Source organism: Pectinophora gossypiella, chromosome 1, assembly GCF_024362695.1.
Source record: "Pectinophora gossypiella chromosome 1, ilPecGoss1.1, whole genome shotgun sequence".
Lineage (NCBI taxonomy): Eukaryota > Metazoa > Arthropoda > Insecta > Lepidoptera > Gelechiidae > Pectinophora > Pectinophora gossypiella.
Genome location: NC_065404.1, coordinates 15,628,393 through 15,641,872, shown reverse-complemented (window position 1 = coordinate 15,641,872; position 13,480 = coordinate 15,628,393). Strand labels below are relative to the sequence as shown.

General features: G+C 38.5%; 2 protein-coding genes across 2 annotated transcripts in view; one reads left to right on the top strand and one right to left on the bottom strand.

The window, feature by feature from the left end:
- The window catches only part of LOC126370395 (endonuclease/exonuclease/phosphatase family domain-containing protein 1-like), a 37,150-nt gene that overhangs the window by 14,006 nt on the left and 9,664 nt on the right, over positions 1 to 13,480 (top strand). The window contains exon 5 of the mRNA XM_050015236.1: positions 7,313 to 7,468. Within this exon, the coding sequence (XP_049871193.1) occupies positions 7,313 to 7,468 (156 nt within the window). The remainder of the gene's footprint in view (positions 1 to 7,312; positions 7,469 to 13,480) is intronic.
- Positions 7,553 to 13,480, bottom strand: part of LOC126369978 (maestro heat-like repeat-containing protein family member 1) — a 103,570-nt gene continuing 97,642 nt past the window's right edge. The window contains exon 13 of the transcript XR_007566787.1: positions 7,553 to 7,604. The gene's annotated coding sequence lies outside the window, so the exon portion shown is untranslated. The remainder of the gene's footprint in view (positions 7,605 to 13,480) is intronic.

Here is a 13,480-nt window from a genome sequence, read left to right as displayed (position 1 = left end):
TAAGGCAGTCGACGACCTTGAGACAATTTAACCTTATTGTAATCGTAACAGAGGTCGAACTCGGCTGCATCCGAATTGCATTGGTTTTAACAGGGTCGTATTTAGAACGCAATGTGGGCAAATATAAAATGAACCGGGTCATAGCTCTCAGCGCTCCTCGTTTGTCCGGCCAAGTAGTTAATGGCAACCGAGGCATATCCGCAATAAGTCATGTTAAAATAAAAAAAAAACGTAGAGTACATGCATTTGAATGATATCGAGGGCTTTGACCAATAAACGCAGAAAATGTTATCTAGGCTAAGGCTAGACCATTATAGAAGGCGATATGACTGTCAAGTTTGTCTAACAGAAAGTCGGATGAGGTGTGGGTACTTAGTTCATCTTGCGATGGATGTACCTCTGACTATCTCACTGGATAAATTCGTCAGTTTATGTTATATAATGATAAACTGATAATTCTATAGATAAATATAATATGATATTACAAAAAAAAAACACGGAAATACCAAAATATTTACCACTCCAAGGAAAAATGTTGTTTCCTCCACGCCAAACCCGTCATTAGGGTGAGTGACAGCGAAATGACTTATTTACACCACCATCGTCCGGTATAATTGTGTATGGAAATTTGAAAATAGAACATCAATGCCACAGTTTAGACTCCGAAAATAAATTGGGGTGGTAACCCTCACCCACAACGAGTGTAGACTCCCACACTTGATGTAATTATTAATTACATAGCCATAGAATAGAGAATTGTACTACGATATAGAACGGTAACTCCCCGCCCCAATTCGTATTATTCGGCGGTGCGAACGTCGGTTTAGGGGGGGGGGAATCAGCCAAGACGGGACCACCCTGGCTGGCAGCCCCGGATCTACAGGGGAGTAACTGGATTGGGCACACCTGCCCTGTGAATTAGACCTCTTAGCGGCTACATTTATACTCATACATTTAATGGGTGGTCGTAAGCGCCATTTTTAAACTGATTTAATTAGGTATATACCTAATTATTACCTAAGTATTTCGGTGGCCGTAAACAAATCGAAAGTAACTGTGTTTTGGGGGGGCGCGAGGTCGCGAACCACCTAAATATTTTGCTAGAGTCGCCACTGGCTACACTTACCTCCTCTGGGTCTTATTTTAGTCTAAATGCAAGGGGGACAGCGTGCTATCTGTCTCCTTCGCACTTGCGGCACACGGTAAGGATTAGATTTTCGTATGGAGTATCCGAAGTGTGACATAACATACAAAAAGAGCATTCGTGAATTCATATTTGGATCGTAACTGATTATCACGTGCTCAGTGGTGAAGGTAACAACGTGAGGAAACCCACATTCCCGAGAAATGCATTTTCGGAGGTATGTGACCTAACCTGTATTGGGCTGGATTTCCCTTCGCGGGTTGGAACGTCAGACAGGCAGTCGCTGTATAAAACCGGACCCTGTGAAAAAACGGGATAATGCTAGGGAGATGATGATGATGATCGTCAAGTGGGATTTGCTCGAACGCAAACTTCGCTCGCGTGGCGTGTATCTTATTAGGTGGTTTACATATTTTCATACAAATGTTTTTTCCTGCTCACTCCCGTTCCCGTGGGAATTTTGCAATATCCTGTTGCAACTAAGCTTTAAGTTTACTAAGGTACCTGCATGCCAAATTTCAAGCGTCTAACTTAAGCGGTTTAGATTTTTCATACAAAAGGATTTTCCCGCTAATTCCCGTCCCCGTGGGAATTTCGGGAATTCCTTTCTTAGTGCACCTCTACGGTACCTAAGCTACGTCCCTTCCAAATTTCAAGTGCCTACGTTTAGCCGTTTAGGCTGTGCGTTGATATGTCAGTCAGTCAGTTTCTCCTTTTATATATTTAGATATTTAAAACGCTAAGTACGTCCCTGTCATACCAGCGTACGTCCAAACAGGGCGACCACACTCCATATATAAGCTTGTGCGTTTTGAATGGAAGCAATCATAATGATGTGCACACTGACAGACGATACTTAGCATACCAATACAGAGCTCGAGGAAGGAAGCAGTCAGTTCCTATGGATTATCTAGGGCGAAGAGCTGGGATGAATAACTTAATGTAAAAGCCGACTAATCTCAATATCATAGTCGGTGACTAGTCGGCAAAAGTTTTTTTGAAGATACTCGCACTAAAATCGCTCACGCACGCATGTGTATTTAAAAAAATGTGTTGCTGTTGCAGTTTCTTGTCATTTCTTCTCCTCAGCCATAACACCTTGCGAAAATATGACGTACCTAAATTCAAAAATGTTACATTGACCTTCAACAAGTTTATCCATGATAATTACGTTGGATAAATGATTATGATTCTGACTCTGTATATATGATGATTGAAGATTAAAATAAGACTGAGGGGGGTGAGGTAAACCTAGCTCAGCCACTGGTGGGGAGCGAAGATTTACCATTTTATACGTAGCGCGAAATATTATTCCTTATTCTATGTCATTAGAGTTACACTTTGAATCGTTAATTTTGACATAAATATATTTTTGTCGAACATCTCATCCACCTAAAACTACTGCAGCTTCTCACAACCTGTATAGCCAGGGAAAAGTAGCTGCAAGTAAAACCTCGGCACAGGGCCCTAGACGTTCTTACTTGAAGTAAAACATTTATCGTAAATCACACCAATTTACACGAAAGAATAACAAATGTTGAATAGATATATTTCTTGTAATATTTAATGCCATGAGTGACGAACACAAAACTGAAAGAAACATAAAAACATAAATATAATCTCACAACTATATCCCAATTGGGTTAGTCAGAGGTACATCACAAGATGAACTAAGTATTCACATCGCCGAGTTTTCTGTTAGACGAACGTGATAGGTGGCGGTTATTGTTATTAGCCTGTGTGATCCCACTGCTGGGCAAAGGCCTCCCCCATATCTTTTCAAGTATCCCGGTTCTGTGCGAGCTCTATCTAGTCTTTTCGATAACCGTCGAGATCATCGCGCCATAGTTTCCGGGGTCTACCACGTTTACTAGGTAGGTAGCGGTTACTAAAAGAAAAACTAGGTATTGAAATAGTTGCTAAGTTAGTATCCAATGGTGCACATAAAAATATAGGCGGCATTGGTTAGACTTTTAATCCTATTCCGATATTCTTCTTAAACTTCTTCTTGTTCACCAAAAACAATACAATGAATGAATGAATGCATGGGATTGTCTTCTTTTTATCGTGTGGGTTGTGAGGTGGAATACCAACCTCATCGACTCTGGTGTCAGGGTTATTATTGAGCGGCCAAAGGCCCCTGACATGGCCCATGTAACGATTACTCACTTACATCAGTAAGTACTAAACGGGACCAACGGCTTAACGTGCCTTCCGAAGCACGGATCATCTTACTTTCGGACAATCAGGTGATCAGCCTGTAATGTCCTAACCAAACGAGGGTTCACAAAATGATTTTTGTGGTATGTCCCCACCGGGATTCGAACCCGGGGCTATCGGATCGTGAGTCCAACGCTCAACCACTGGACCACGGAGGCCGTTCCGATAAGGCGTGCAGTTATTTTAACTGCGGACGTAGGACTGATAAGATTGTAGATTGCAATTTTTCATTTATTAACTTGTTATTTCACACGTTTTTCTGCCTTTGGTAGAAAAACAGAAACTCACGCCTATTTCCCGCCGGGGTAAGCAGAGACACATAGTGGCTTCAAGTTGTCTTTGACAACAAACCGTGACAGGAATCCTAGTACAGCTTTCAAATAGACTACTCTGGGCGCCAAACCATTTGCGTCAGACAGAGTACTGCTAGGCGAAGAGGGAAACCACTGCCCAATGTTTCCCTAAAAAAGTAGCATGAGAATGCTACACCGACAAGAGCGTGGCTCTTAAATTAATGTACCTTTGATTACGTGTAGCTCTACCCACCCCATTAAGGATGACGGGCGTGAGTTTACGTATGTATGTATGTCAAATATTGTTCTTCATGTCGGCAATGTATCGCTTTGTATAATTTGTTAGGTTTGCCACAATACTGAAAAAACTATTTCATACATTATTGTAAGTCTGATAAAAAGATTACGAACTCATACACTTATATAAATCGTTTATATAAACAAAACGTGACCAGCAAATCAAGGTAAAATGCTATTCCAATAAAAACAATTCTGTTAAGTATAGCAATTTTCATATTAACGTCACTATATTTTTGTGTAGTTTATACTTAGTGTACTACATAATAACACACATTATGACATAACATAGCATTGCGTTTGTATCCCCGAAGGGGTAGGCAGAGCTGTAAAATATACAATTTAGCTGTATAATTACAGTTTATTTAAATTAAGATTAATTGTTTTTTGTGTATTTAAAATATCTATTGTTAATTAATTTTTTTTAAGACAGATTTATTAAAGATTAAAAGTTTCTTTTAATTATAAATAATTTAATATTAATATTCGCACGCTGTATGGTTGAGTGATGGACTTTTATTGATATAATTTATATTTAAGATCTTTTGTACCACTCTAGAGCGAATAAATTTTATTTCATTTCATTTCATTACAACCACCCCTTGTTGGCCGTGTTAAGTCCCATGTAATAGGAGGCGGGCTTATTCCCATTACCCAGGCTCAAATCCTGATCACCACGTGATATCAATTATCTATGATCCGCACAATTCAAATTCATAAAGTCGAATTCAGTGGTTCAGATCCCGAGCCGGGATTCCAACCCATGAGATTCCAATGTAAGTCACGCGTTATCCGAGCAGGCTTATCACGGATTTTACATTAAACAAAAGACAGATCTATATAGATATGATATACATGTCGTGGCCAGATCATAGAATTGATCATTTCATGATGTGTTCGACCATTTCATAAAATGGTCATATTTCATGAAATAGCCAACCTAAGTTGACCATATCGTTGAAACGTCAACGTTTAATGATATTTCAATCAACGTTTGGCCATATCGTTAATGCATGCAGTGTCCATGTTATGTGATGTAATAAAAATGCGAATAGTCGATTAATTTCTTAGGTGCAAAATTATGTACCTACCTATTCGATATTGAAAATTCTACAATTACATTGATTCATCGATTATAATATCAATCAAGTTTTAAATATAATCGACACCAGCTCCGCTATCGGTGGATAATGTTACTAATTTTATGATATGATTGCCAACGTTTGGCCATGTCATGAAGTAATCATGCATTTAGTTGCTCATATCGTTAAACGTTTTGTGTTCATTGATCTGGCCAAACTACATCATGATGTGGCCAACCAATGACATTCTATTTCATGAAATATGACCATTTCATGAAATGATCGAGCACATCATGAAATGATCGAGCACATCATGAAATGATCAATTCTACGATCTGGCCACGACATATAGATAACGTTACAAGGTTCACGGAATAGAAGAAACAGGTAGGAAGGGCCAAGTGAGTGCTATACGCGCCCCATACAAGTATGAGCAACCAGTTCATACTTCAACTTTGCACTCCACTCATCCGCAAACTTTACGACGCACGGAGCTCCGCGATAGTACATTAAAAGGTTGTCTTGTGTATTATAATCTGCAGAGCAAAAAATCAAATATCAACTATCATCCCTCCTTATCACAGGAAAGCTAAAAACTTAAGTATGATCGGCTATTTATCAAAAAAATACTTTTGCATGCAGTATCTTACGAAAAGTAGTGATGTAATTGCAGCCTATCTATATGCATTGCCGGTTAAGTGGCTATGGAATTTGAGAAGCAGTAGAGCTATCGTAGTTATCTGTTTGCAGAAGTAAAAGAGAATAGGGTCGAACCGGCGACAGCGGTTCTCATACAAAATGCGCTTCGACGAGGTTGCTGTTGACTATTTATAGACCCACTCCACTGAAAGCGGAGCTTAGGCCTTCGCTTAATGATCTAAAGGGGGAATTAGAACATGATATACATGTAGGAAAGTGAGAATGCTATGTAAGGATAATGAATGGGAATTTGATTGTTTATGGTATGAAAGGAGGATGGTTAATGAATGGGACGTAAGGCAGTTTTAAAAAGTAAGAAAGGGGTGTCTTTGGTGCGAGGATTTTGGTTTTAATATAAAGTGTGTGTAAAATAAAAGGAGTAAAATATATCCTGTGTTATTTCTATATCCCACATACATTACAATACAATCCTACAGCATGCCTCAACACCACTTTTTCATAACATAAGCTTGTGAGCTCATGTACTTCCGGCCAGCTTATTTATTTATTTAAATTGGGAATACATATAGTATACAAGTTGTGACTATATCCCAATCGAGGTATAGAGGTAGTCACAGCTACATCCATCGCAAGATGAACTAAGTACACACGCTTCATCCAGTTTTTTGTTAGACCAACGTGATTCATTCACTTATATCTGACAGTGCAAGCACATCACCATTACAGGCGCACCGAATGCGGTGATAGAAAAACAAAGTTCCTTTAAAAATCCTAATAAACATGAATATAAAATTATCAAAAATATATGACAGAAATAGTAACTTTACAGACAATAAATAATATACATTTAACGATTATGTTATTGAGAGTGTTTGGCTTTTTGCGAGAAGATTTATTAATGATTTACTGTTTTGTTTTTTCCATTATTATTTTTATTTTTTTGTGTGATACTTTACCTTTAAATTTTGAAATTGTATTTTTTTAGTGTTTTTCATTTTATACATAGTCTTATTTTTATTTTTGTTTCTTTTTTCATTTATTGTTTACTTTTGTTGTATTAGTTTTTATATTGTTTTTCTCGTCATACAGCGCATTGGGTTACACTGTTATGTTGTATGTACCTTTATAAATAAATAATTATTTAATATAGAATTGAGGATGAAAAAATCTATCTTTCATACTAAAATTAATAATTAAAAAATAACAGCTCCATTTCCACCATATACATTTAACTAAATGTCAAGTGTTAGGCCATACCATCACTATTAAATGTCAAACTTAACAATAATAGCAATCAATTAAAGAATGTCAAATATTACGTCAATGAATGTAAATGGAGAATGGGTGGTAATGGAGATGTCCTTAGAAAAGGTTCAATACGATCTACTCTGAACCGGCGTGCGTGTATGAAGCGATTGATGAATGTGGAGGAAGCAAGAGAAGTGTGTCAGGATCGAAGCAAATGGAATTCTGTGGTCTTTGCTTACCCCGGTGGGAAATAGGCGTGAGTGTATGTATGTGAATGTAAATATTTTAATGTGACTGGCGGTGAGCCATATCTACTAGGACTATGCCTTTTTCGTAAGTGTACTAACATTTACCGTTATTTATTCCAGCGTTCCTAATATGCGGCCGACCAATGATCATCGTCAATATCCAGTGTAGAGATTCATTGAGCGCGACAGACAGCAGCATGCTGCGTGATGTCGCTGACTCGCCCTCCATACAGCTCGTGTTCGCCGGCGAGTTGTATACACCTGACAATGTACTAGGTGAGTTCAAATTCAAAATTCAAATTCAAAAATATCTTTACAATACAATACAAATACATTGTTTTAAGTTTACGCGGTTATTATCGGGAGTCTCATATCCCCATTTAAACGCGGTAAGAACCCGTTATTATGTGCTCTAATTACAATACAAATACACTTTATTGCACCAAAATAAAAAGAAACAATTACAAAAAGAGTCTTAACCAAGTAAATGGCAAATGGCGGCCTTATCGCTTAAAGCGATTTCTTCCAGACAACCATAAGGTGAGGAAAAATGTAAAAAAATTGAAAGATTGCGGGTACAAATTATAAGTACAACTTACCAATAAATACATGCAAATAAATATCTTTATTCAGTAGGTAACATAGTTACACTTTGAATCGTCAATTTTTACATGAGGAACGTCTCATCCGCCTAAAACTACTGCAGCTTCTCACAACCTGTATAGCCGGGGAAAAGAAGCTGCAAGAAAAACCTCGGCACAGGGCTCTAGACGTTCTTTAAAAATAAATAAGTTGACACTTGACTTATCTATAACATAATTAGCATCACGCCTGTATCCCTGGTATACAGGTTTTAGTGGTATCGTAACGAATACTGAGGAAGATGATTCGAACCATGATTCTGAGTTGATATCAAGTGGAATTTCCTATCAAAAAATTAATGAAAACTTTTGCGACGGAAAATTCCACTTGATATCAACTCAGAATCATGGTCTGAATCATCCCTCAGTTTTCGTTACGATGTCACTAACACCCTGTATGCACACCAAGTCCTCGCAAACTATGCTTATTACTGTTATTACGTAGGGGGAGCATATTACCATTAACTAGGCACAAATCCTGAAAACCACGTGATCAATTATCTATGATTCGAACATGTCCTTTTCGAATGTTCTAGATTCGAATGAAGAATTATAGAAGCATTGTCATCGTTTTCAGTGCTTAGAGAATCAGTTTTCCTTCTCCAGACAGGACATTCTATTTATATACGAATAAAACAATGGATTTTTTAATAATGTGAATATTTCTATTCTACTATTTGCAAATGTAGTTTTATGGCCATTTTCCTCAATTACATTTATTACATAATATACAAAACATCATAAAAGGGAAGCTACAAGGAAAGGGAGGAAGGGGAAGACCAAGAGCTTAGATGGAACAGATTAAAGAGAAGGCGAACGTCGTGTCTTATAAGGAAGTGAAGGATTTGGTCTTTGATAGACGACGCTCAGTGGGTAGGCCCGCTACAAGGTGGACCGACGATGTGGTCAAGGTCGCGGGAAGCCGCTGGATGCGGGCAGCGCAGGACCGATCGTCGTGGAGATCCTTGGGGGGGGGGGGGGGGGGCTATGCCCAGCAGTGGGCGTCGTACGGCTGATGATGATGATGAGACAAGAATGGAGAATGCTACACCGACAAGAGCGTGTCTCTTAAATTTGTGATGATGACATAATATACCTGGTTTTTTCACACAACGTACGGTCACGAGCATTAATATGTATACACTTTGACCATGTCACATTAACTTTTTTGACAAATTGAATCAAATCAAATCAAAATCAAATCAAATATACTTTATTGCACAGGACTAAAATTTCAACAATTAGACATAACACATGAAAACAGTACAATTTGGGCGGCCTTATTGCTCTAGAGCAATTTCTAAATATCGAATATGTTAGTGCGACAGAGTCCTAAAGTGGGTACATTATATTGCTCACGACTGTGCTAAGGAAGCTACCTTGGTCGACTTTGTACAAATTAAAATAAAATGGTGGAATATGGCGTCGCACTATCATATTTGACATTTAATGTGACTTACGGTTTAATTTGTCAAAAAATTTAATGTGACATGGTATCAAAGTGTATACATATTAGTACTCGTGACCGTACCCATTTGTGTATTTATTTAGTACTAATACTCAGCCTTATTATTTGCAATTTTCCTCATGTATTGTATAGCAATTTTCTTACTGTCATTGCTACTCTTATTATGGTAGGTAATCATAGTAAATGACTTTAAACATAACATTTTAACATACAAGATGAGCTGGGCAATTGGATAAAAAAGGATTTTAACAACAACACGTATTGTTTACTTTTTTTCTGTAGCACTGCTGGGCAAAGGCCTCCCCCTATATTTTTTATTTTGTACTTGCAATAAAGATTTATGATGTGGGTGTAAGCGGTGGAGCTGGAAGAGGAAGGCCTAGGCGTTCCACGGAGCACGACCACGGAGGCTGTTCCATTATTAAAACAATGGCCCCGGTTCCTACAGACACCGCCTAATTTTATTTTAAGTTATATCCGTCATTTTCATACATAAACTCACGCCCGTGATCCCAAATGGGGTGGGCAGAGCCACAAGTAATCAAAGACAACTTGCAGCCACTGTTGATACGAAGTCCTAAGATGGATATGATGAACCTTATGGTGATAAGGGATCAGCCTATCGCCCATAACATTAGTCCATCATGTTAGAGGACGCAATCCCTCTGTCGGTTTTTACGACATGCCCGGGAAGACAAGCAGCTGAACGTGTTCTATGTTTTTTATTTGCTCCCAGAACAGCATAGAAGCATCTTTATCCGTCATTTTCATATCCGTCGAAATGGAAAGGGACGGATGATTCACAGCTCTTAATTTTAGGAAGAATGAGTAAATGAATGAATAACCCGGGCGAATCAAAAAGGTACGTCGCTGGTATGCAATTCGTTTGACGTGCTGTCTACTTAACTGTGTCGGGTTATTGACTGATGTAAAATTTTTAGACTGTTGGTTTAGATATGTGCTTAAAATTGACGTGTGTTCCATAAATTTTATGCTTGTCGATTACCCGTCCCTTTCCTTTTCGGCGGATAAGAAAATGACAGATATAACTTAAAATAAAATTAGATGGTATTTACAGGAATTAGCACCAATGAAAGTTTAAAAACTAAAACTCGACTACGCTAAAAAGTATTTATTACATGAACTGCAATAAACTAATTAATATTGAGTATATTACTAACGAGTACGACACTTTCTGAGACTGTCCTTTGTTTGGTAAGGACTTTTCAGGCTTGAATCACCTGATTGTCCGAAAAAGTAACATGGTTCCGTGCGGAGGGCACGTTAAGCCGTTAGTCCCGGCTATTAGCCGTAAAACATCTCCACCAGCCCAGCAGTGGGTCGTATATAGGATGTTTATGTATGTATATTACTAATGTTACTTTTTGCTTCTGTGCTGTTCTGGGAGCAAATAAAAAACATAGAACACGTTCAGCTGCTTGTCTTCCCGGGCATGTCGTAAAACCTACTGAGGGATTGTGTCCTCTAACATGATGGACTAATGTTATGGGCGATAGGCTGATCCTTTATTACTATAAGGTCCATCATATCCAGCTTGCGACGTCGTATCAACAGTGGCTGAAAGTTGTCTTTGATTACTTGTGGCTCTGCCCACCCCATTAGAGATTACGGGCGTGAGTTTATGTATGTGCAAATTACTCTGTTGTTGAGGAGCTCGGTGGCGCAGCGGTAAACGCGCTCGGTCTGCGATTGTTGAAGTTAAGCAACTTTCGCAAAGGCCGGTCATGGGTGACCACAAAAAAAAAGTTTTCATCTCGAGCTCTTCTGTGCTTCGGAAGGCACGTTAAGCCGTTGGTCCCGGCTGCATTAGCTGTCGTTAATAACCATCAATCCGCACTGGGCCCGCGTGATGGTTTAAGGCCCGATCTCCCTATCCATCCATAGGGAAGGCCCGTGCCTCAGCAGTGGGGACGTTAATGGGCTGATGATGATGATGATGAATGTCACTTTGGTTAATCTCAACGACGCGACCTTCATATAAATAAATCGTTCAACGCTCCTTAAAACGACCCGTAAAGATAAAATTAAACTCCATGTTGGCATGTCCTTTGTTAAATACTTCAAACATACACTACGTAACCGCCCAGCTGTGTGATAACGGATTCCTTATCAACAGTCTTGTTTGTCCATTTGTCTGTGCATTAGACATGGTAATTAGTTTATTTGACAACATACAAATGTATAGATTTTAATGCAATTAGACGAGTCATACATTTTTTTTGCTCGGGTTTTGTAATACACCGATAAAAAAACGCATTCTTATTTTGTAAAAATAAGATATTTAAAAATGATCTTAATAAAAAAGAACTATTGGATAATTACACACACACACACACAGAGACAGAGAGAGAGGTTGGAAGCGTTTGAGAGATTTATTCCTCGTTCGTCCTGAAGTTTTGTCCCACATTCCAAAAAATTCTTAGTTTGTCCCATATCACTATTGAAGTCTTGCTTCGTCCCAAATTATAAGTAGGTACTTCAAAGGTATAGTCAACAAAAAAGAATACTAACAAAATACTTATTTTTTTAAGGTTAAAAAATATTTTTTTTTGTAATGCACAAATCAGGTAAATCAGATAAACACAATCATATTAATAAATTTTTAAATTAAATCAACAATAAGTAACTACTAACAAAAAGTCGATTACTCATCCAGAAAATGTTCTAAATAACCTCACAACAACTCACAACTCAAATTGTGGTGTTGGCGAAGGATGGAGGGTATAAGCTGGACTGAAATGGTGTCAAATGAAAAGCGCTAGAAAGAGTTGAAGAAAAGAGAACCATATTGAAGACTATAGAGAACCGGAGAGGAAATATGATTGGCCATCTGATACGACACGATTCATTTATAACAAACATTATAGAAGGAAAAATTAAAGGGAAGAGAGGAAGGGGTAGACCTAAGAGAACATTTATGAAACAAAAAAGAAGGTGCAGGTCGTGTCGTATCGGGAGGTGAAGGTTTTGGCGGGAAGAAGAGAGGAATGGCGATTACTCCACCGACAAGAGCGCAGCTCTTAAATAAAGAGAGTGATTGGATAATTATCGTTAAATGATAAACTACCATATCCGACATGTTTCATATTTTATTGTTACAACTCTCAAGTAACCAATTCAATGGAATAAAATCTAAACACGACGGATATAATTTTTTTTATCAATAGTAAAGGCCGAAAGAAATCATATTGTTATTATTAGGTGCCTACTTATTAATAATGGGATTATTACAATAAGTATATCTTGCAACTATGTATGTTATCGCTAAAGTGACGACATGTCGCGGACGCGGGATATCTAATCGTTTACAATCGACTCATATCGCGGTTCGCGTCACGTGTTGTGCCGTGTTTACGACATAATTAAAAAATAATGCCCTGATACATTACACGATTCATCGGGCACAATGTGTCGCCTAGCTATGATAGATGTATGGCTAAATCGCGGCCCCGTCCACCCGATCTCCTTCTTCTATCGCGTGGGTTGTGAGGATTACTAACCTCAACAACCCTAGGTCACTGTTATTATTGAGCCACCAAACGCCCCTGACGTGGCTCATGTAACGGCTACTTAACCGGGACCAACGGCTTAACATTCCTTCCAAAGCACGGATCATCTTACTTTCGGACAATCAGGTGATCAGCCTGTAATGTCCTAACCAAATCAGGGCTCATAAAGTGATTTTTGCGATATTTTCACACCGATATTCGAACCCAGGACCTCCGGATCGTGAGACCAGTGCTCAATCACTGCACCACAGAGGCCCACTCGATGTGATATTTTATTATGCTGCTCGATCTCGACGCCTCTTTGCCGGTTGTCTACGCCTGAAGCTGCGACAGCGTTAGTTTTAAGTTATTTTTATTTGTTAGGCGCAGCATAATAGTTTTGTGTAATTCTTTAATCATATATTTTGAACGCCTCTTGCACTGATTGGCCATGCCTAGAGACATCGTCATGTAGCGTCAATTCCATAGTAGCCAATCAGCTGATTATGTTTGAATAGTGTTAGGTGGGGACCTTAGGTATCTATGTTATTGTGTGCTTTATATTGTTAAGCGTAAGTTCCTCTCTAAATTCATATGCGTTTCAAATTGTTCCTTAGATTTTTGAAGTCAAAAAACGGTCACTTGGCAAATTGCTTTCATATACATCGCT